Source organism: Scyliorhinus canicula, chromosome 5, assembly GCF_902713615.1.
Source record: "Scyliorhinus canicula chromosome 5, sScyCan1.1, whole genome shotgun sequence".
NCBI lineage: Eukaryota > Metazoa > Chordata > Chondrichthyes > Carcharhiniformes > Scyliorhinidae > Scyliorhinus > Scyliorhinus canicula.
In genome coordinates, this window is record NC_052150.1 from 224,282,738 (window position 1) to 224,305,233 (window position 22,496).

The 22,496-nt window shown below is 52.4% G+C and overlaps 1 protein-coding gene across 1 annotated transcript in view; it reads right to left on the reverse strand.

Moving 5' to 3' along the window:
- LOC119966620 (myosin-7-like) overlaps nt 1-22,496 on the reverse strand; it is a 176,052-nt gene that overhangs the window by 114,014 nt on the left and 39,542 nt on the right. Inside the window, exons 7-13 of the mRNA XM_038798621.1 lie at nt 18,662-18,758; nt 17,844-17,870; nt 15,181-15,273; nt 13,933-13,996; nt 12,078-12,176; nt 11,097-11,200; nt 800-938 (exon numbers count right to left, since the gene is read on the reverse strand). Coding sequence (XP_038654549.1) covers nt 800-938; nt 11,097-11,200; nt 12,078-12,176; nt 13,933-13,996; nt 15,181-15,273; nt 17,844-17,870; nt 18,662-18,758 — 623 coding nt within the window. The remainder of the gene's footprint in view (nt 1-799; nt 939-11,096; nt 11,201-12,077; nt 12,177-13,932; nt 13,997-15,180; nt 15,274-17,843; nt 17,871-18,661; nt 18,759-22,496) is intronic.

The following is a 22,496-nucleotide window of genomic DNA, read 5'->3' on the forward strand; positions in this document are numbered from 1 at the left end:
GAAACAATTGGAACTTTCAAGACTGCAGCAAATAGATTTCCATTAGCAAATTTATGCAGAGTTAAGTAGGGTTCTTTGAGTTGAGATACAAATCATGGATAATTTGAATGGTCCATGGCTGAATGACTTGCTCCTATTCCCACTGTTGGAACCAACAATTCTACGGACACGTGCTTGTAGGATTAGAATAGCGGTTTTAATATACTCACAACAGAGCCAGCCGGTTAGCCATTGAACTTTCGGTGAACTGGCCGGCTGACCATGTGGCACTGAGCTTTTATACAGCAGCTTCCGGGGGAGGAGTCCTGGGCCGAGCCAAGGGAGAAGCCCCATACAACTCGAGCATTCCCAGAGCTACTCCCCCTGGAGGACAGGTAGTGCAACTGCACTTACAATACAGACACATGTATATACAGATTATAATCCGGTGTGAATCACATTCACCACACCCACATTCCTCTTTCTCACTGACACCGTGATATTCGCGTATTCCTCCACTCCATTGATTTGTTAGGGACCATTTCCTGAGCCTGGCAGGATCCCATAGAATCCCTACAGTGCAGAAGGAGACCATTCTGCCCATCAGGCCTGTACTGACCCTCTGAAAGAGCACCCTACCTAGGACCACACCCCCACTCCATCCCCACAACCCCACCCAACATGCCCATCTTTTGGACTTTCATTAAAATGATTGTTAAGGAGTTAAATTTTATCACGTTCCTGCTTAAGGTGTTATTAAGCCAAAGTTATTTAGTTGGGAACTGTGTTGTTGGGTGTTGAGGTAATATCATTCACTCACTTTCTGTTCCGTCTATATCAGCTTGCTCCTCCCGTGCCTTCGGCTTAAATTTCATGTTCCCGAAATGCATGATCACTCCCACCATTTTGTAACAGTTGTTTTTCTGTTCCGTGGCAAAGCCCAGGATATCCATGGCATGCTGAGAAAACAGAACAAGATTAATTCAAACACGGTTTCTTCCCAGTGACCTTTTACTTTGGTATTTCTCAAAACCGGGTTCTTGAGGTGCCGAGGAGTGTGGAGTCTGCACGTTCTCCCAGTGTGTGCGTGGGTTTCCTCCGAGTGCTCTGGTTTCCTCCCACAGTCCAAAGATGTGCAGGTTAGATGGATTGGCCGTGCTAAATTGTCCTTGGTGTCCAAAGAGGTATAAGATAAAGTAAAGTCTCCATTGTCCCGGATTACTATATGGCTGCTTTCTCCTTTTGAGGGGGAGAGCTGACTGGTGGTGGTTTAACCTGAGGGTCACCACACCTCAGGCGAGGGGCAAGGTTGAGAAGGCGGGGCCTTCATGAATAACCTCAGCCGGTACGGGGCCTTGAACCCACGCTGTTCGTCCCGCTCTGCATCACAAACCAACTGGTCACCCAAGATGAGTATGTTAATTGGGGTCACAGGGAGAGGGTGGGGGTGTGCAACTAGGTATGGCGTTGTTTCAGAGAGTCGGTGCAGACTCGATGGGCCGAATGGCTTCCTTTGGATTCTATGGATTCCATGGCTGAGCAAAGGGCGAGTGAATGGCGGCCAGAGACAGGGACATGGCCCAGGTCCTCGGTACAGACTGGACTGCTGCCTCTCTGATACTCAAAGAGCAGTGCCGTCAAACTTCTGAACTACGCACAACTAAAATTCAAAGGAATCCAAAATAAACATGTACCCAAGTATTGAGTAATGTAGCCCATGATTACTAATCCATTTGAAAAAGGGTCATTGAAACAAGGAGGTTTGAGATTCGCTTATGGAATTTATATTTTATTGAATTGTCATCAACTTACACGCATAATTTAGGTTCTTTGGCTGTGCCAAGCAGAACACCATTGCCCCACCTTTGCCCCAACAGCCCTCTTTACTTTAAGTCTGCCCCCCCCCCCCCCCCTCCCTCTCCTTACTCCCAGACCTTTCTCTATCTTGGAGCCTGTTTCTCAGCCCTTTTCCTGAACGTAACTACCTCCCACTCCCATGTCCTTCTCCCTGGAACACTTCTCACCGAAGGAAAACGGACTCACTCAGACTGAGCCTCGAACTGATCTGGTGACTGACCAAGAGGGTCCCACCTTTGCTGTTGGGCAGGAGCCCAGTGTAACGTCCACACCCTGGACTTGAAATGTTCCAATCTCCGCAGACTGCAAGCTGACATAACACAGAGAGAACGGAGTTCGCAACACCTCACCCCATGGAATAACGGAAGCTTCACCACAAGTGAAGGTTTCTTTACAATTTCTTTAAAAGAGGCACATAACATCGTAAACTTCTAACAAATAGCTCATTACATACCTATTCATTTTATTCAACAGGGACTGCAGATTGCAATATAAAGTTTTAAACAAAACAAAAATCAGTGCGTAGGATTAGCAGGATTAAAACATCATAGGATTATTAAAACTCAGAATCTGCCTTTTTTCCTACAGCCTTTCTTTAAACTCTGAATGGAACACTAACAATTCCAGGTTTTTGAGGGATTATCTTTTTTGCGGTGTCAGAACCCTCATAGACGGAAATGCGCCAGGGCTGGTGTGGTGAATGTAACGTAGTAATTCACACTGTAGTTACCAATACCATTGTAAGCGCAGTAGCGTTATCCGACCACTAGGGGGAGTAACTCTGGGAATGCTCAGGAGTTTGTACAGGGCTCCACCCTTGGCTCCGCCCACGACTCCTCCCCCTTGACTGCTGTATAAATAACCGTGTCCAGAGCCAGCCTGCAGTTCATTGAGAGTTCAACGGGTAACAGGCTGGCTCTGTAGTAAGTAGATTAAAACCACTGTTCATATCTTAAAGCACGTGTCTCGTGAATTGATGGTTCCATCAATTTAATCTACTTAAGAACAGTCAGGATCGATCATGGAATCAGCCCTCAAGCCTGGACGCCTGGAACTCGACCCACAGGATGCAGAGGCAAAAGAAATCTTCTCCCACTGGCTGCGGTGCTTTAAGGCCTACCTGGCAGAAGCGAGCACAGCCGAAACAACAGAGGAACAGAAGTTAAGTCGACTGCACGCGAGGGTGAGCCACAGAATCTCTGCAACTAAACTCGGCCAGGTTCATATACTGCAGCGCTAGCGATACTCGATAAGATGTATGTAAGGCTCATTAACGAAGTTTACGCACGCCATGTGTTCACGACTCTCCGCCAGCGGCCTACTGAATCACTCGCCGAATTTCTAAGAGAGCTCAATAATTTATCTAATGACTGTAACTATCAAGCGGTTACCGCGGCTGAACATAGAGAACTTGCTGTACGTGATGTTTTTGTAGCGGGCCTCAGGTCTAATTATGTGCGCCAATGACTGCTGGAAAAGGGGGCCCAAGACTTAGAAACAACTGCGGAAATTGCTACCACAATGGAGGTCTCCTTCCGCAGCCTCACCTCGTTCCCCGCAGACCCCACGACCCAATCATGGGCCCCCGACCAGCGACTCCCCCAGGCCTGTGCCACCCGGCAAACCCAGCCACCATGCTGCCCCAGCCAGCCACTATGCTGCTCCAGCCACACACTATGCTGCCCCAGCCAGCCACCATGCTGCTCCAGCCAGCCACTATGCTGCCCCAGCCAGCCACCATGCTGCTCCAGCCAGCCACTATGCTGCTCCAGCCAGCCACTATGCTGCCTCAGCCAGCCACTATGCTGCCCCAGCCAGCCACTATGCTGCCCCAGCCAGCCACCATGCTGCTCCAGCCAGCCACTATGCTGCCCCAGCCAGCCACTATGCTGCCCCAGCCAGCCACTATGCTGCTCCAGCCAGCCACTATGCTGCTCCAGCCAGCCACTATGCTGCTCCAGCCAGCCACTATGCTGCCCCAGCCAGCCACTATGCTGCTCCAGCCAGCCACTATGCTGCTCCAGCCAGCCACTATGCTGCCCCAGCCAGCCACTATGCTGCTCCAGCCAGCCACTATGCTGCTCCAGCCACACACTATGCTGCTCCAGCCAGCCACTATGCTGCTCCAGCCAGCCACTATGCTGCCCCAGCCAGCCACTATGCTGCCCCAGCCAGCCACTATGCTGCCCCAGCCAGCCACTATGTTGCCCCAGCCAGCCACTATGCTGCTCCAGCCAGCCACTATGCTGCTCCAGCCAGCCACTATGCTGCCCCAGCCAGCCACTATGCTGCCCCAGCCAGCCACTATGCTGCCCCAGCCAGCCACTATGCTGCTCCAGCCAGCCACTATGCTGCCCCAGCCAGCCACCATGCTGCCCCAGCCAGCCACTATGCTGCCCCAGCCAGCCACCATGCTGCCCCAGCCAGCCACCATGCTGCCCCAGCTTGCCATTTCTGCGGCCAGAACCAGCACCCGCGGCAGCACTGCCCGGACCGCAACGCGACCTGCAGCAGCTGCGGGTGGAAAGGCCACTACGCAAGAGTGTGCCTCGCAAAAAGGGCCCAGCTTCCAACTCCCCAGCGGCACGAAGTAATCGCTCCCCACAGCCGCAGCCCCGCGGGGCCCGAAACTCTGCGGCCTATGCCCCGACTCCGCCCCCTCCAGCCACATGCGATCCATGGGGGCCGCCATCTTGGCAAACCTCCACCATGCGGCCGGCCACGTGCGACTCATGGGGGCCGCCATCTTGGATGCTATCTTCCTCTCCACCCGCCACTTGCGATCCACGGGCCCGACCTGCATCTCCACACTCGGGCAACTCATCGGAAGAGTATGACCTCCCCGGGCGCTCGTCACGCGGCCCGCAACTCGGCGCAGTCACCCTGGATCAATCACGCCCAAAGCACCTGCGCAATTCGATGGCAGAGGTCCAAATCAACAAGTACAACACGCCATGCCTTTTTGACTCCGGGAGCACTGAGAGCTTCATACACCCAGACCTGGTAAGATGCTGATCGCTCCCCATTTTCCCCGTGCAGCAAACTATCTCGCTCGCTTCAGGCTCCCATTCTGTCCAGATCCAGGGGGGCACCGCCGCGACACTCACAATCCGAGGCACTAGCTACTCAAAATTTCAACTCTACGTTTTGCCCGACCTCTGCACGCCACTCTTATTAGGCCTAGATTTTCAGTGTAACCCTAAGAGCCTCACCCTCAGCTTCGGCGGGCCCCTGCCACCACTCACTATCTGCAGCCTCGCTACACTGCAAATCTTCCCCCCTCCTCTCTTTGCCAATCTCACTAAGGACTGTAAACCCGTAGCCACTTGTAGCAGGCGGTATAGCCTGCAGGATAGGGTATTTATCAGATCAGAGGTCCGAAGGCTTCTCAGTGAGGGGGTTATAGAGGCCAGCAATAGTCCCTGGAGAGCTCAGGCGGTGGTCGTTAAGACCGGGGAAAAATTCCGCATGGTTGTCGACTATAGTCAGACCATAAATAGATTTATGCTTCTTGACGCGTATCCCCTCCCGAGGATTGCAGACATGGTAAATCAGATCGCCCAGTATCGGCTCTTTTCCACGGTGGATCTGAAGTCTGCATACCACCAGCTCCCAATCCACCCGGAGGACCGCCACTACACGGCATTCGAGGCCAATGGCCGCCTCTTCCCTTTCCTCCGGGTCCCCTTCGGCGTCACTAATGGGGTCTCGGTGTTCCAACGAGCAATGGACCGAATGGTGGACCAGTACGGGCTGCGGGCCATGTTTCCGTACTTGGACAATGTCACCATCTGTGGCTATGACCAGCAGGACCACGACGCCAACCTCCACCGTTTTATCCAGACGGCACAGAAATTAAACATCACCTACAACAAAGAGAAATGCGTTTTCCGCACAAACAGACTGGCCATCCTCAGCTACGTTGTGGAAAACGGAGTCCTGGGCCCAGACCCGGACCGTATGCACCCCTCTTAGAACTCCCCCTCCCCCATTGCCCCAAGGCCCTCAAACGGTACTTGGGCTTCTTCTCCTACTACGCCCAGTGGGTCCCTCAATATGCGGACAAAGCCCGCCCACTCTTTAAGGCCACACGATTTCCCCTGTCAGCTGAGGCACGCCTGGCCTTCAACTGCATCAAGTAGGACATCGCCAAAGCGGCCAAGCAGGCGGTGGATGAATCCACTCCATTTCAGGTAGAGAGCGACGCCTCAGAGGTAGCTCTAGCAGCCACACTAAATCAGGCAGGGAGACCAGTCACATTTTTCTCCTGTACCCTCTCTGCTTCAGAACTCCAACACTCCTCAGTCGAGAAAGAAGCACAAGCCATTGTGGAGGCTATTCATTACTGGAGGCACTACCTCGCAGGTAGGAGGTTCACCCTCATCACCGACCAAAGATCGGTGCCTTTATGTTTGATAACTCGCAAAGGGGCAAAATAAAAAATGATAAAATTCTTCGGTGGAGGATCGAACTCTCCACCTACAACTATGATGTTAAGTATCGACCCGGGAAGCTCAACGAGCCTCCGGATGCCCTATCCCGCGGGACATGCGCCAGCGCACAGATTGACAGACTGAAAGTCATCCACAATGACCTCTGCCACCCGGGGGTCACCCAGCTCGCCCACTACATCAGAGCCCGAAACCTGCCTTTCTCCAACGAGGAGGTAGAAGCGGTCACCAGGGACTGCCCGATCTGTGCGGAGTGTAAACCGCAGTTCTATAGACCAGACAGGGCCCACCTGGGCAAGGCTTCTAGGCCCTTTGAATCCCTCGTGATTGATTTCAAAGGGCCACTCCCCTCAACTAACAAGAACATTTACTTTCTAAACATCGTAGATGAGTTCTTCCGTTTCCCATTTGCTATCCCGTGCCCCGACATGATCTCCCACACAGTCATTAGGGCCCTACATAGCATCTTCACCCTGTTTGGTTTCCCCAGCTACGTGCACAGCGACCGGGGTTCGTCCTTCATGAGCGACGAGCTGCGTCAGTACCTGCTCGACAAGGGCATTGCCTCGAGCAGGACTACCAGCTACAACCCCAGGGGGAATGGACAGGTGGAGAGGGAGAACGCGATGGCCTGGAAGACCGTCCTACTGACCCTCCGGTCTAGAAAGCTCCAAGTCTCCCAGTGACAGGAAGACCTCCCAGACGTGCTCCACGCTATTAGGTCCCTTTTGTGCACAGCGACCAATCAGACCCCTCACGAGAGGCACTTCATTTTTTCCAGGGGCACTACCACGGGGGTCTCACTTCCGGCATGGCTGAGGACACCGGGCCCGGTACTCCTGAAGAAACACGCCAGGGCAGACAAACCGACCCCTTTGTTGAGAAGGTGCGCATGCTCCACTCCAACCCTCAGTACGCCTTCGTCGAATTCCCTGACGGCTGCCAGGACACAGTATCCCTCCGGGATCTGGCACCCGCCGGATCCAGCGCCCCTTCTACCCCCACAGAAGGACCCCTCACCCTACACCCCATGCTGCCGCCCCCTCGCGCTCCCGAGCACACAAGCTCGCTCCACCAGTTCCGCGCACCCGCGCCGGCCAGCCCCAGCGCCCCCAGTCCCCGGTCGAACCAGAAGAGTATGAAGCTCGGACACAACCCACCCTGGAGTCCGCCATCGTACCCCAGCACACAACACTCATCCAGCCACCGCAAGAGGCTGCAACCCCGGTGGTCCACAGATCACAGCGGACAGTTCGACCACCGGACAGACTCCCTTTGTAGACCACCACCCACGCCGGACTTGATTTTTTTTCAGGGGGTGAATGTAACATAGTAATTCACACTGTATCTACCAATACCATTGTAAGCGCAGTAGCATTATCCGTCCACTAGGGGGAGTAGCTCTGGGAATGCTCAGGAGTTTGTAAAGGGCTCCACCCTTTTCTCCGCCCACGACTCCTCCCCCTTGACTGCTGTATAAAACACGTGTCTCGTGAATTGATGGTTCCATCAGCTGGCGTACACCTTTGTCCAGCTTCGCAACTTTGGTGAAGGAGCCACATGGATCCTGGGTGTCGTGTTCGCCCAGAGAGGGGTCTCTTATGGAGTGAGGGCACAGGGGCGCCAATGGAATCAACACGTGGATCACCTCCGCGGGCGCATCCCTGACCCGCCAGATCCGATTCCAGAGGTCCCGGACCAAAACCAGCCCCGGCTCAAGTTACCGCCTCCACCCCAGCTGCCACCATTGGCCCCGGCCACACCTGCCTTGGAGAAGCCGGTTTCGGACATCAAGGGCACCGTGATGCCAGACAGGTCCTGCTGATCTCCAATTCCGTGTATGACATGGATTTATTGCCACCAAAGGAGCCCGCTGTGCTGGTGCCCACAGCTGCCTCCGTTCCGACGACCCCACCAAATTCGGCACACGCTTCCGGATGCCACGCTACCGGCTCCCGACGGCCATTCCTGAGCTAAGGTGACTCAGGGTTCCTTGGACCCGCCCACAGACATGGACTTAGCAGGGGGAGGGGAGGGTTGTTATAACCGTTGTGGAGGTCACTGCATCAGGACTATCAGGTTCCCTGTCATCACCACTGAATACGAACTCCCCCAGTAACCAGCGGGCGGAGCTTCCCCTAAGGAGGGGATTAGATCACTGGGGTAAAAACCCCAACCTGGGTGCAGGTCGGGGACCCTTTGAGGAGGGGAGATCTTTTGTATACTAAATAATACTAACCTTTGTTTTCTACCACTTGGTCACTGTGCGTGACATCACGCTGGTGGCAGGGGTTGGCGTTTGGAGGGGTGGGGTGGGCGATATATGACGTCCCCGGAAGATAAAGGGTTGCATATTTAAATGAATGAAAATTGATGGCAATCAGGTTCATGACCTCACTGAGTGCGAACTTTGACCTTGGCGCCAGCAGAGGGCGGGGCAGATTTCATTCCAAGATCTCCCCGGCGCAAGTCCCATAATGGCCCTAACACGAGAGTTAGTGGCTATTACGGGATTGCAAACGGGCGCAGAAAATCCGCCCCCTCCCAGCCCCCTGGCAGACTCTTTGCTGTAACAAAGCTGGACTTGACTCCTCATTCGAACTACTCAACATCGTTCATCTGTAATCTGACCTCTTCACTCACTGGACAGCTCATGCTGTCTGATTTCTTCCTCACTTTGAAACTCAACCTCCAGCTTTTTCAGTTCCATTTCTTTTCCTCTTTTTTCTTTATTTTCCAGTTTGAGTTTCCCCCCCCCCCCTTTACTATATCAAGCTGCTTCATCTGTGTGGTGGTATGATTAGCATAGCTGCCTGCCATTGGTGCAGAACACCGGCTTACCATTGGCCCTGGTCGGTCATGTGCCTCTCGACCGGTTGGTTGAGACCAGTCATGTGACGGCTCCCTGATTGGTCGAGAGGCTGAGTTAACCCCGCGGGGTATAAATACCCAGTACTCCCGGCGGTCGTCCTTCTACTGTAATCGACCGCAGGGCTAACATCTAGTAGATTAAAGTCATACTTTTGTTCAGCAACTCGTCTCGCGTTCAATTGATGGTACATCAATCTGCAACTGAATTCTACTGAACTCTACTGAATTGCTATCTAGGTTTACTTTTTCCTCTTCTACTCCCAAATGTTGTGCTATTGCCTCAATCATTTCTGCTTTCTTGGCTCCTGGTGTCAATTCTGACTGGAAGTCTGGGCCCAGTGAAATCATCAGATTGCTGTTCTGTACACACACACATGAAATATAATGAGGAGGGGAACATCCAACACGTCCCCACACTCATGGTGGCTGGAGCACCAAACTTGACACTTCCTCTGCTGCCACCATGCCACAGTCAGGATGGGAGGAACATCACACTTGTTGACTTCTCCAGTTGCCCTGGGACGGTACTGTGGGCAGCTTCAAACACACTAATGATCAATCAGATTGAGTGGATGTTTACTTCACAGATCCTCAAGATTACTAAGTATACCCTGGACCAATATCAGTAATATCAAACTCACACAATTGATTTTAACTTTCACAGAGCCTCACTCACATCAGGGTCACTTTAGTACACCATAAGGCCGTGCTGACCCAGTGGGTGGCACGGTAACATAGTGGTTAGCACTGTGGGTTTACAGCGTCAGGGTCCCAGGTTCGATTCCCAGCTTGGGTCACTGTCTGTGCGGAGTCTGTACATTCTCCCCGTGTCTGCGTGGGTTTCCTCCGGGTGCTCCGGTTTCCTCCCACAAGTCCCAAAACACGTGCTTGTTAGGCAATTTGGACATTCTGAATTCTCCCTCTGTGTACCCGAACAGGCGGCGGAATGTGGAGACTCGGGGCTTTTCACAGTAACTTCATTGCAGTGTTACTGTAAGCCTACTTGCGGCAATAGTAAAGATTATTATTATTAAAATCAGAAGATGTAGGAGCAGAAGTAGGCCATTCGGCCCATCGAGCCTGCTCCGCCATTCAAAGAGACCATGACTAATCTGACATAATCCTCAACTCCACTTTCCTGCCTTATCCCCATAACCTTTGATTCTCTCACTGATGTATCTGCTATCTCACCCTTCAACATACTTAACAACCCTATCACCAAGAAAGCGCAACAGCGCCTATACTTCCACAGGAAACTAAGGAAATTTGGCATGTCCACATTAACCCTTACCAACTTTTACAGATGCACCATAGAAAGCATCCTACCGGGCTGCATCACAGCCTGGTATGGCAACTGCTCGGCCCAGGACCGCAAGAACCTTCAGAGAGTCGTGAACACCGCCCAGTCCATCACACGAACCTGCCTCCCATCCATTGACACCATCTACACCTCCCGCTGCCTGGGAAAAGTGGGCAGGATAATCAAGGATCCCTCCCACCAGGCTTACTCACTCTTCCAACTTCTTCCATCGGGCAGGAGATACAGAAGTCTGAGAACACGCACGAACAGACTCAAAAACAGCTTCTTCCCCACTGTTACCAGACTCCTAAATGACCCCTCTTATGGACTGACCTCATTGACACTACACCCTGTATGCTTCACCCGATGCCAGTGTTATGTAGTTACATTGTATATCTTGTGTTGCCCTATTATGTATTTTCTTTTATTCCCTTTTCTTCCCATGCACTTAATGATCTGTTGAGCTGCTCGCAGAAAAGTACTTTTCACTGTACCTCGGTACACGTGACAATAAACAAATCCAATCCAATCCAACCCAGCCTCTACAGCTCTCTGCGGTAACAAATTCCACAGATTTACCATCCTAATAGAGGAGTTAAGAAACAGGGGATGTAAAAATCCAAACAAAACAAACTTACATCAGTCGCCATCAGCTCCGCGCCGTCGTCGAGTTTGTCCACCGTTATGACACCTTGTGAACAGCAATGATAGTCGTGGGGGTTAGTGGAGACCATCAGGATGTCTAGAACAGGAAGGTGCAATGAGTTTGATTCTTGCTCTTATTTTGGCCATGGTTATTATCCTTCATTTGCTTTTGCCACTTTCGACTTGTGCTGTGATCCTTCCTTGCTCCAGTGAGTGACAGATCAGCCCGATGGTTTAGAAACCCTGCCTTTGCTGCAGCAACACAAACCTGGGCGACGTGTAGTCCATGGAATCCGACCAAAATTAACATTGAGCTTGGTCAGAGGGGCAGGTTTCACAGAACGTTGTCATAGTCATAGAATTTACAGTGCAGAAGGAGGCCATTCGGCCCATCGAGTCTGCACCGGCTCTTGGAAAGAGCACCCTACCCAAGGTCAACACCTCCACCCTATCCCCGTAACCCCACCCAACACTAAGGGCAATTTTGGACACTAAGGGCAATTTATCACGGCCAATCCACCCTAACCTGCACATCTTTGGACTGTGGGAGGAAACCGGAGCACCCGGAGGAAACCCACGCGCACACGGGGAGGACGTGCAGACTCCGCACAGACAGTGACCCAAGCCGGGAATCGAACCTGGGACCCTGGAGCTGTGAAGCAATTGCGCTATCCACAATGCTACCGTGCTGTGAAGGAGGAGCAAGAGGGAGAGAGATTGTTCCAGGTGATTGGGCCCACACATCGAAGACACAACCCACAATGGTGGAATGAAGTTACGTGGGGGATGACAAGAGGCCAGAGTTCGAGGGAATGCAAAGTTCTCGATGGGTTAGGAGGAGGTTTCAGAGATAGTGAGGAGGTGAGGCCTTGGAGGAATTTGAACATGCGGGGGATAGACAATTATATTTAATTAACAAACATGTGGCTACAGTGCCATAACTTTATTGATCCCTCACTTCTGATGTTGTTTACCTTGAAGTTCCTTTTTTCTGCCGGACAGGATTTGATAGTAAATGTGGTAACTCCGTTCTCCTGGCTGCTGGAACACTACACGGGATTTTTCGAGCAAGTCTGAGAACATGAAGAAATAACGATTAACATCTCGGCTGAAAAGTATCACTATTCTTCAACACCTCTCTGCCTTCTTCGTTCCAGTGAGAAAAGCCCGAGTTCCCTCAACCTTTCTTCATAAGACATGCCCTCCAGTCCAGGCAGCATCCTGGTAAATCTCCTCTGTACCCTCTCCAAAGCATCCACATCCTTCCTATAATGAGGCGACCAGAACTGGACACAATATTCCAAGTGTGGTCTAACCAGGGTTTTATAAAACTGCAGCAAAACCTCACGGCTCTTAAACTCAATCCCCCTGTTAATGAAAGCCAACACACCATACACCTTCTTAACAACCCTATCAATCTGGGTGGCAACTTTGCGGGATCTATGTACGTGGACCCCAAGATCCCTCGGTTCCTCCACACTTCCAAGAATCCTGCCTTTAACCTTGTATTCAGCATTCAAATTCGACCTTCCAAAATGAATCACTTCACATTTATCAAGGTTGAACTCCATCTGCCACTTCTCAGCCCAGCTCTGCATCCTGTCAATGTCCTGCTGTAACCTGCAACAGCCCTCGACACTATCTATAACTCCACCAACCTTTGCGTTATCGGCAAACTTACTAACCCACCCTTCCACTTCCTCATCCAAGCCACTTATAAAACCTCAAAAGAGCAGAGGTCCCAGAACAGATCCCTGCGGGACACAACTGGTCACTGATTTCCAGGCAGAATACTTTCCATCCACTACCACTCGCTTTCTTCTTTCGGCCAGCCAATTCTGTATCCCGGGCTGTGCATCACACAAATTCATGAATGGGTCTAAGGCTGTCACCTTTGGCCCTGAAAAGAGGCCAGTTTACATCAGGTTACCCTGGCAGGGCAAAGGCATCTCATTCATTTGAGCAACAGGTGAAGCCAGCTGTTTCACACTGCGACTGTGCAGTAACAACACGCGTGGCATTCACCACTGACAGGATGCTGCCATCGAGCCAGAAAGATGTTCTGTCCATCAGCCAAATGAGTAATGAAGCGCAGAGACAATCACAAAGGGAAATCACACCGGTGTAAAACACATTTTGAAAATGAAATGAAAATGAAAATCGCTTATTGTCACAAGTAGGCTTCAAATGAAGTTACTGTGAAAAGCCCCTAGTCGCCACATTCCGGCGCCTGTTCGGGGAGGCTGGTATGGGACTCGAACCGTGCTGCTGGCCTGCCTTGGTCTGCTTTCAAAGCCAGCGATTTAGCCCAGTGTGCTAAACCAACCCAATTTTGGGTTCTCCAGTGGGATTTTCTACTCCCGACGCTGATCCCACCTCCCCGCAGACAGGTGCAGAAAATCCTTCCCCCCCTCCCCCCACATTGTGCCTGCTTCAGCTGAACAAAAAAAGTGACAGCCATTTGCTGGTGCATTCCTCAGACCAATCAGAGTCAAGCTGCCTGGGTTACATTTCAAACCATGCTTGGCCGTTAACTGTCAGTCAACAGAAACCGGTGCATTCTCCATGGTAATGCCTCTACCAATCAGAGTCCATGTGCCAACCAATCCCATACAGTATAAATTTGTTGCTTCCCCCGACATTGGTATTCTTGGCCTGATGAGTGCAAGACGTCAAGCTTGAACAAAATGTGTCTGTTTATTTCAGCAACATGCAAGTTCGGTACTACCAAACAATTAATTTTATATGATTTCCACATAAGATAGTTTGCCTTTAGATTGACGAATCAATCCCCACCTACTGAAAATGGCTCATTATAAACATACGTACATGTGTCTATGTCAGCAGATGACAACTTGCCCGTGTGACCAAAATGGATCCTTATGTATTTGCCCTGAAACCAAGAGAGGTTTTTGACAATAAATATTGCTGTTGAAACATCAAAATACATCAGAATAACGTAAAGTGGACCGAGTGAATATTCTGTCTATTTAGCTTGGCCATTAACTGTCAGTCACCAGAAACTGGTGCATTCTCCCTCGCAATGCAACACATACAGACTGTTGAGTTAGAAGTCTTCACAGGAAGGAGGCCATTCAGCCCCTCAAGCCTGTTTATTCATCCAATTAGATCAGGGCTGATCTACACCTTAACTCTATCTAGCTTGGTTGGTTTTGCAACTTGAGTAATCTTACTGAGCAAATGTTCATCCATTTTAGTTCCCAAACTGACCCCCAGCGGTAAACATCTACCTAAAAGGTCAATCCCTGTCAGCTGTCATGGAGAGGGATTTGCATCTGACCTGATTCAAGGCCTTTTCGTTTCATATCTCTGGAAATATCTTACTTATCATTGGTTTCTCATCTTCAAAGCTGCTTTAAACAGTGGGAAATTTCTCAATCAGTTGTCTTAACCTCAACCGGAGATCAGCAGGAACCACGTTAAAGTGTAAGGCCAGGATTGGTGGAGGAGAGATTAAAACCACGGATAGCAAAATAACTTGTGGCTCTCAGGGTTAGAAATATAGAAAATAGGAGCAGGAGGAGGCCATTCAGCCCTTCAAACCTGCTCCACCATTCATTATGATCATGGCTTATCTTCCAACTCAATAGCCTGATCCCGCGTTCCCCCCCCCCCCCCCCCCCCATATCCCTTGATCCTCTTCGTCCCAAGTGACATATATCTAACTGCTTTTGGAAAACATACGTTTTTGGCCTCAACTACTTTCTGTCGTAGTGAATTCCACAGGCCGACCACTCTCTGGTGAAGGAAGAGGGTTAACAAAGAATGAAGAACAAACACTACAGGATAAAAGCAAATTTCTGCGGATGCTGGAATCTGAAACCCAAGAGGAAATCTCAGCAGGTCTGGCAGCATCTGTAAGGAGAGAAAAGAGCTCGAGTCCAGATGACCCTTTGTCAAAGAACAGTACAGCACAGGAACAGGCCCTTCAGCCTTCCAAGCCCGTACTGGTCACGATACCAATCTTGGCCCAAACCCTAAAGATCAAAGAACAGGGAGCAGAGGAACAGGCCCTGTTCGGAGAGGGAAACTCAAACCGGGAATGTTTCCACTTACGAATCTGGAAGAGTTGTCATTCCGAACAGTCTTTGCATTTCCAAAGGCTTCCATGGCTGGGTTAGCCTCAATAATCTGATCCTCGAGGGACCCCTGTGTGATTTAGAAATAGAAGATCTATTTAAGCCTCATAGTCACGGAGTACTTACAGCACAAAAAGAGGGCAGGTAGACAATGATGTCTGTGCTGGCTCTCTGAAAGATCAATTCGCCACTTTCTGCATATTCCCCGTAACCCTGCAACTCTCTAACTCCCTTCGGAAAGTCGCACTGTCCAGCAGTGCACTCCAGTCCTAACCACTTCCTTTTCCTCCTTCATGCGATGAGGGTGTCGTTGGCAAAGCCAGCATTTATTGCCCATCCCTAATTGCCCTTGAACTGACTGGTTTTCTCGGCCATTTCATAGGGCAGTTCAGAGTCAACCATATAATATGGGTCTGGAGTCACATGGAGGCCAGACCAAGGTAAAGATGGCCGATTTCCACGTGGGATTTTATGACAATCGATGATAGTTTATTGGTCACTATGACTGCGACTAGTTTTCAATTCCCGATTTTGTTAAATTAATTTAAACTCCACCAACTTCCATAGCGGGATTCGAACCTATGCCTCCAGAACATTATGTGGAGATGCCGGCGTTGGACTGGGGGTGAGAATTTTTTTCGTACGAGGGCATCTTTCAGCATCTGTAGATCTCCTCGTCTGAGCAGATCCTGTGTATACGGAGGGCTTGTCCAGAGGGGATGGCTCCTTTAATGTGTTTAATGTGTTGTAAGACTTCTTACTGTCCAGAACATTAGCCTGTGCCCCTGGATACTAGTCCAGTGACAGAACCACTACTCCGCCCGCACACTACACCGCCCACAGAGTCAAACTTGCTGCATCGATAAGTTTCTCTTGATGTCTCATCAAAGGGGCAGCAGGGTAGCATGGTGGTTAGCATAAATGCTTCACAGCTCCAGGGTCCCAGGTTCGATTCCCGGCTGGGTCACTGTCTGTGTGGAGTCTGCACGCCCTCCCCCTGTGTGCGTGGGTTTCCTCCGGGTGCTCCGGTTTCCTCCCACAGTCCAAAGATGTGCGGGTTAGGTGGATTGGCCATGCTAAATTGCCCGTAGTGTCCTAATAAAAGTAAGGTTAAGGGTGGGGGGGTGGTTGTTGGGTTATGGGTATAGGGTGGATACGTGGGTTTGAGTGGGGTGATCATGGCTCGGCACAACATTGAGGGCCGAAGGGCCTGTTCTGTGCTGTACTGTTCTATGTTCTATGTCTCGTTTGATTCCATTGCCAATTACCTCACATCATTATTCACCCCTCCCACTAATGGCAGCAGTTTCTCCATATCCATCCCTATTCACTTTGTCCAGACCCCTCCTTTTAAATACTCTGTCAAATATCTTCAAAACCTTTTCCTCGCCAAAGGCCCCAAGCGTCTCCAAAACAAAATCAATATCCTGGAATATTTTGTTCCCATTGAGTGTATTGGTCAGTGGATCTTTTGGTGGCTGGTCATCCAGTGGAGATCTTAGAAGGATCCAATGATGTTTGGAAGGTTTGTGATTGGTTGGGGGAGAAGGGAGATAGTGGGGTTGGATTACTGGGCAGCTTTCTTGGGAAGAAGCAGTCCTTTTCCTCTTAGCCCACAAGCAGTGCAGTAAAGACACTTAGCTGATTGATTCAACCCCTCCCACATCCTTTCAGCTGCTCTGTTTCCCAGTCTGGACTGATTTCCTCAGGTTAATTATCGAATGACTGTTAAGGTAAAGGCCTAAATTATCAACCCGCTTCCTACGAGCGGATTGGTTGTCTGCCCTTTGCTCCATTGTACTGGAAGTGGGCGGGTTCTAGGTGGGTCCAATTCCTCTTACATAATTCCTGCATTTTAATTCCTGACGAGCACCTGACTCATCTGTTTTGGGATTTAAGGGGCGGAATTCTCTGACCACCCGCAGTATCGGGGAATCGCCCGGGGCCGGCGTAAATCCCGCCCCCGCCGTGGCCGGAATTCTCCGCCACCCGGGAATCGGCAGGAGCGGGAATCGCACCCCGCCGATCGGCGTGCCCCCCACGGCGATTCTCCGGCCTGCGATGGGCCGAAATCCCGCCGCTGTCAGGCCTCTCCCGCCGACATGGTTTAAACTATCTCTGGGCCGGCGGGATTGGCGGCGCGAGCGGGCCCCCGGGGTCCTGGGGGAAGCGTGGGGCGAACGGACCCCAGGGGGTGCCCCCACGGTGGCCTGGCCTGCGATCGGGGCCCACCGATCGGCGGACGGGCCAGTGCCGTGGGGGCACTCTTTTTCTTCCGCCGCCGCCACGGCCTCCACCATGGCAGAGGCGGAAGAGACCCCCTCCACCGCGCATGCGCTGGTGGTGACATCAGCGGCGCTGACGCTCAGGTGCATACGCTTTCTCACGCCGACCGGCGCCGATCAGCGTCGTGCCAAAGGCCATTGGCGCCTGTTTTGCCGTCAGTCGGCGGAGCGGGAGCCACTCCGGCACGGGACTAGCCCCTAAAGGTGCGGAGAATTCCGCACCTTTGTGGAGGCCCAACGCCGGAGTGGTTCCACTCCGCTATGCCGGGATCCCCCCGCCCCGCCAGGCAGGGAAGAATTTCGCCCAAGATTAGATTCTCTCACTCACTTCCAACAAATTAATTGGGCTACTCACCACTTTGTCCAAGTTAGCCCCATAACACTGTAAATTTAAAAACAGGAGAATTATTCTCAATTCAAGAGGAAATTCATTAACAAATGAACCAACTGTAATCCTAACCACTTCTTATTTGTCTTAGTGAGCTGCACAGTGTTAGATAAACTCTTAACTCATCTGACACAAATGGCACATTAATCTCTCCAGTCAGAGTTTTCCCATCTTCCTGCCGGGAGAACAAGATGGGAACAATTTCCCAGCGGGATGTTAGAGACCCCTCACAGATTGGTGAGACAGTAATACAGTCTGTGATTTGCTGCGCCAGACATAATCTGGCAACAAACCACCAAATGTTTGGATAGGGTGCTCTTGCAGAGGGTCAGTGCAGACCTGATGGGCCAAATGGCCTCCATCTGCTCTGGGGATTCTAAATCAAATGTCCAAAGCAGCAATAGTTGCTCAACAAGCTTGAGGTGCAATAAATTGCTGCAAAAACTTGGGTTAATGCAATTTTGTTTTCGTTAAGGGGGTTCCCTGGGGAGTTAATTAGTTTTCAGCTTGATGAGATGATGTCATTGCTGGACAGAGCTAAGTTTTTTTTAGAGAGAAAACAGTTTTCATTTTGACTTCTCACCTGGCGAAAACTGTGTGCCCAGTGAAACAATTCTGCCCTCACTGTAAGTCAGTGTAAAGAGATGGATGGTATTTAAAGCAGTGCAGACTTGGCTGAGTACAAGGGGGAGCTGAAACAAGCCATTATTTTCTGGTGTGATGTTGAAGATATTTTTCTACAATGTCCACACCCGAGTGTGAACAGGAATATGTTAGGTTCTTACCATCTTCTTCACCGACGTATCTCCTTGAGCTGCAATAATGGCAAAATATTGGATCACCCTCTTTGTGTTCACGGTTTTCCCGGCACCTGACTCACCCCTGTATAAAAATAATTAGATTCAAAACACTGACCCACACAGATCATTGTCCACAGACAATCACCTCTCCCACAGTGACTCCCCTCCCCCACAGAGAGTCCCCTGCCCCGCAGAGAGGCCCCTAACCCGCAGAGAGGCCCTCCCCCACAGAGAGGTCCCTCCCCCACGGAGGGGCCCCTCCCCTGCAGAGAGGCCCTTCCCCCACAGAGAGGCCCCTCCCCCACAGAGACTCCCCTCCCCGCAGAGAGACCCTTCCCCACAGAGATTCCCCTCCCCCACGGAGAGTCCCCTGCCCCGCAGAGAGGCCCCTCCCCCGCAGAGACTCCCCTCCCCCGCACAGAGTTCCCTCCACCGCAGAGATTCCCCTCCCTGCAGAGAGGCCCCTCCCCTGTATAGAGGCCCCTCCCCCACAGAGACTCCCCTCCCCATAGAGAGTCCCCTCCCACACAGAGACTCCCCTCCCACAAAGAGAATCCCCTCCCCCACAGAGACCCACAAAGCAGATACACCCCCAAAGAGAGTCCTTCCCCACATAGAGACCCTCCACCCAGAATCCCTACCCACAGAGAGACCCCCAGACAAACATAGAAACCCTCTTAACAGAAAGATCCATTAATACAGACAGATTCTTCACTACAGACAGTTCCTACCCCACAGAGAGACCCTCTCCCACAGAGAGACACAGAAATTCTCCCCCACGCACACCCCCCCCCCCACACACACACACCCACACCCCCCACACCCCTACTCATACCCCCCACACATACCGCCCACACACAGGCCCCCCACACACACACCCATTCACACACCCACCCCCATACCCCCATTCACACCGCCCACAAACACACACCCACACAGACCCCCCACACACACCCCCACACACACCCCAACTCACACACCCCACTCACACCCCCACACACACTCCCACCCCCACACCCCCACTCACACCCCCCCACTCACACCCCCCCACACACACCCCCACCCACACCCCCACACAGACCCTCACCCCCCCACACACACACCCGCACACACCCCCTCCGCACACCCCCCTCCCCCCACCGCACACCCCCTCCCCCACCGCACATCCCCACCACCAAATTCCCCCCACTGCACCCCCTACCGCACAGCCCACTGCACCCTTCCCTCAAACCCCCTCAACCACACCCACCCCCCCAACGCACCCACCCCCCTCACCGTGCCCACCCACCCCAACGTACCCACATACCCCACGGCACACCCCGATGGCAGCCCCCCTACTCCCCCACACCGCACCCCCCCCACTACAACCCCCCCCACCGCACCCCCACGCACACCCCTCCAAACACACACACACACACCCCCACTCACCCCCCCCACACAGACCCCGCCACATATACACCCCCACACACATAACCCCACTCACACCCCCCACCCACAGCCCCACACAGACCGCTACCCCGCCCACACAGACACCCCCACATATCCCCGACTCAGACCCTGCCCACACACACACACACGCACTCCACACAGACACACACATACTCGCACACACCCGCAGACACCCTCCCCCACTGCACACACCCCCCCCAACCAAACCCCCCCACTGCACCCTCTACCCCCCACTGCACCCCCCTACCCCCCACTGCACTCTTCCCTACCCCCCCTCACCGCACCCCCCCAACACACCCACACCCCCACGGCACCCCCCCACGGCAGCCCCCCTACTCCCCCCACCACACCCCTCCCCCACAACACCCCCCCCCACCACCGCACCAACCCCCACCCTACAGCAACCCCCCCTGCACCCCCAACGCACCCCCACCGCACCCCCCCACCACCGCACCCCCACCCCCACACACAGGCACCCCCACGCACCCCTGCCCACACACAAACACACACACTCCACACATACACACACATACCCACACCCACAGACACCCTCCCCCCACCGCACACACCCCCACCCCCCCAACCGCACACACCCTCCCAACCGCACACCCCCCCCCCCCACCGAACTCCTCCACCACACCTCCCCTACCGCACCCCCCCACTGCAACCTTCCCTCACCCACCCTCAACCGCACCCAACCCCCCCCCCCCCCCTATCTCTGTGGGGGCTGTGCATGATGTGGTATCACACTTCGATTGGATGAAGTATCTCACCCTGATTAGATGTGGCGCCTCACTCTGATTGGATGCGGTGCCTCACTCTGATTGGATGCGGTTCCTCGCTCTGATTGGAGGAGGTGCCTCGCTCTGATTGGTTGCGGTGCCTCACTCTGATTGGTTGCAGTGCCTCACTCTGATTAGATGCGGTGCCTCACTCTGATTGGTTGCCGTGCCTCACTCTGATTGGAGGAGGTGCCTCGTTCTGATTGGTTGCGGTGCCTCATTCTGATTGGATGCGGTGCCTCACTCTGATTGGATGCGGTGCCTCACTCAGATTAGATGAGGTGCCTCACTCTGATTGGATGCGGTGCCTCACTCTGATTGGATGCGGTGCCTCACTCTGATTAGATGCGTGCCTCTGATTGGATGAGATGTCTCGCTCTGATTGGATGAGGTATCTCACTCTGATTGGATGAGGTATCTCACTCTGATTGGATGCTGTGCCTCACTCTGTTTGGATGAGATATCCCACTCTGATTGCATGAGGAATCTCACTCTGATTGGATGCAGTGCCTCACTCTGATTGGATGAGATATCCCACTCTGATTGCATGAGGAATCACACTCTGATTGGACGAAGTGCCTCACTCTGATTGCATGAGGAATCTCATTCTGATTGGATGCGGTGCCTCACTCTGATTGGATGCGGTGCCTCACTCTGATTGGATGCGGTGCCTAACTCTGATTGGATGCGGTGCCTCACTCTGATTGGATGAGGTGCCTCACTCTGATTGGATGCGGTGCCTCACTCTGATTGGATGCGGTGCCTAACTCTGATTGGATGCGGTGCCTCACTCTGATTGGATGAGGTGCCTAACTCTGATTGGATGCGGTGCCTCACTCTGATTGGTTGCGGTGCCTCACTCTGACTGGTTGCGGTGCCTCACTCTGATTAGATGAGGTATCTCACTCTGATTGGATGAGGTGCCTCACTCTGATTGGATGCAGGGCCTCACTCTGATTGGATGTTGGCCTCACTCTGATTGGATGCGGTGCCTCACTCCGATTGGATGTTGGGCCTCACTCTGATTGGATGCGGTGCCTCGCTCTGATTGGAGGAGGTGCCTCACTCTGATTGGAGGAGGTGCCTCACTGTGATTGGATGTGGTGCCTCATTCTGATTGGATATGGAGCCTCGCTCTGATTGGACAACGTGCCTCAATTTGATTGGACGAGGTGCCTCACTCTGATTGGACGAGGTGCCTCACTCTGATTGGATGCGGTGCCTCACTCTGATTGGATGCAGTGCCTCTGATTGGATGAGATGTCTCACTCTGATTGGATGAGGTATCTCACTCTGATTGGACGAGGTGCCTCACTCTGTTGGATGCAGTGTCTCACTCTGATTGGATGAGATATCCCACTCTGATTGCATGAGGAATCTCACTCTGATTGGATGCAGTGTCTCACTCTGATTGGATGAGATATCCCACTCTGATTGCATGAGGAATGTCACTCTGATTGGACGAGGTGCCTCACTCTGATTGCATGAGGAATCTCACTCTGATTGGATGCGGTGCCTAACTCTGATTGGATGCGGTGCCTCACTCTGATTGGATGCGGTTCCTCGCTCTGATTGGAGGAGGTGCCTCG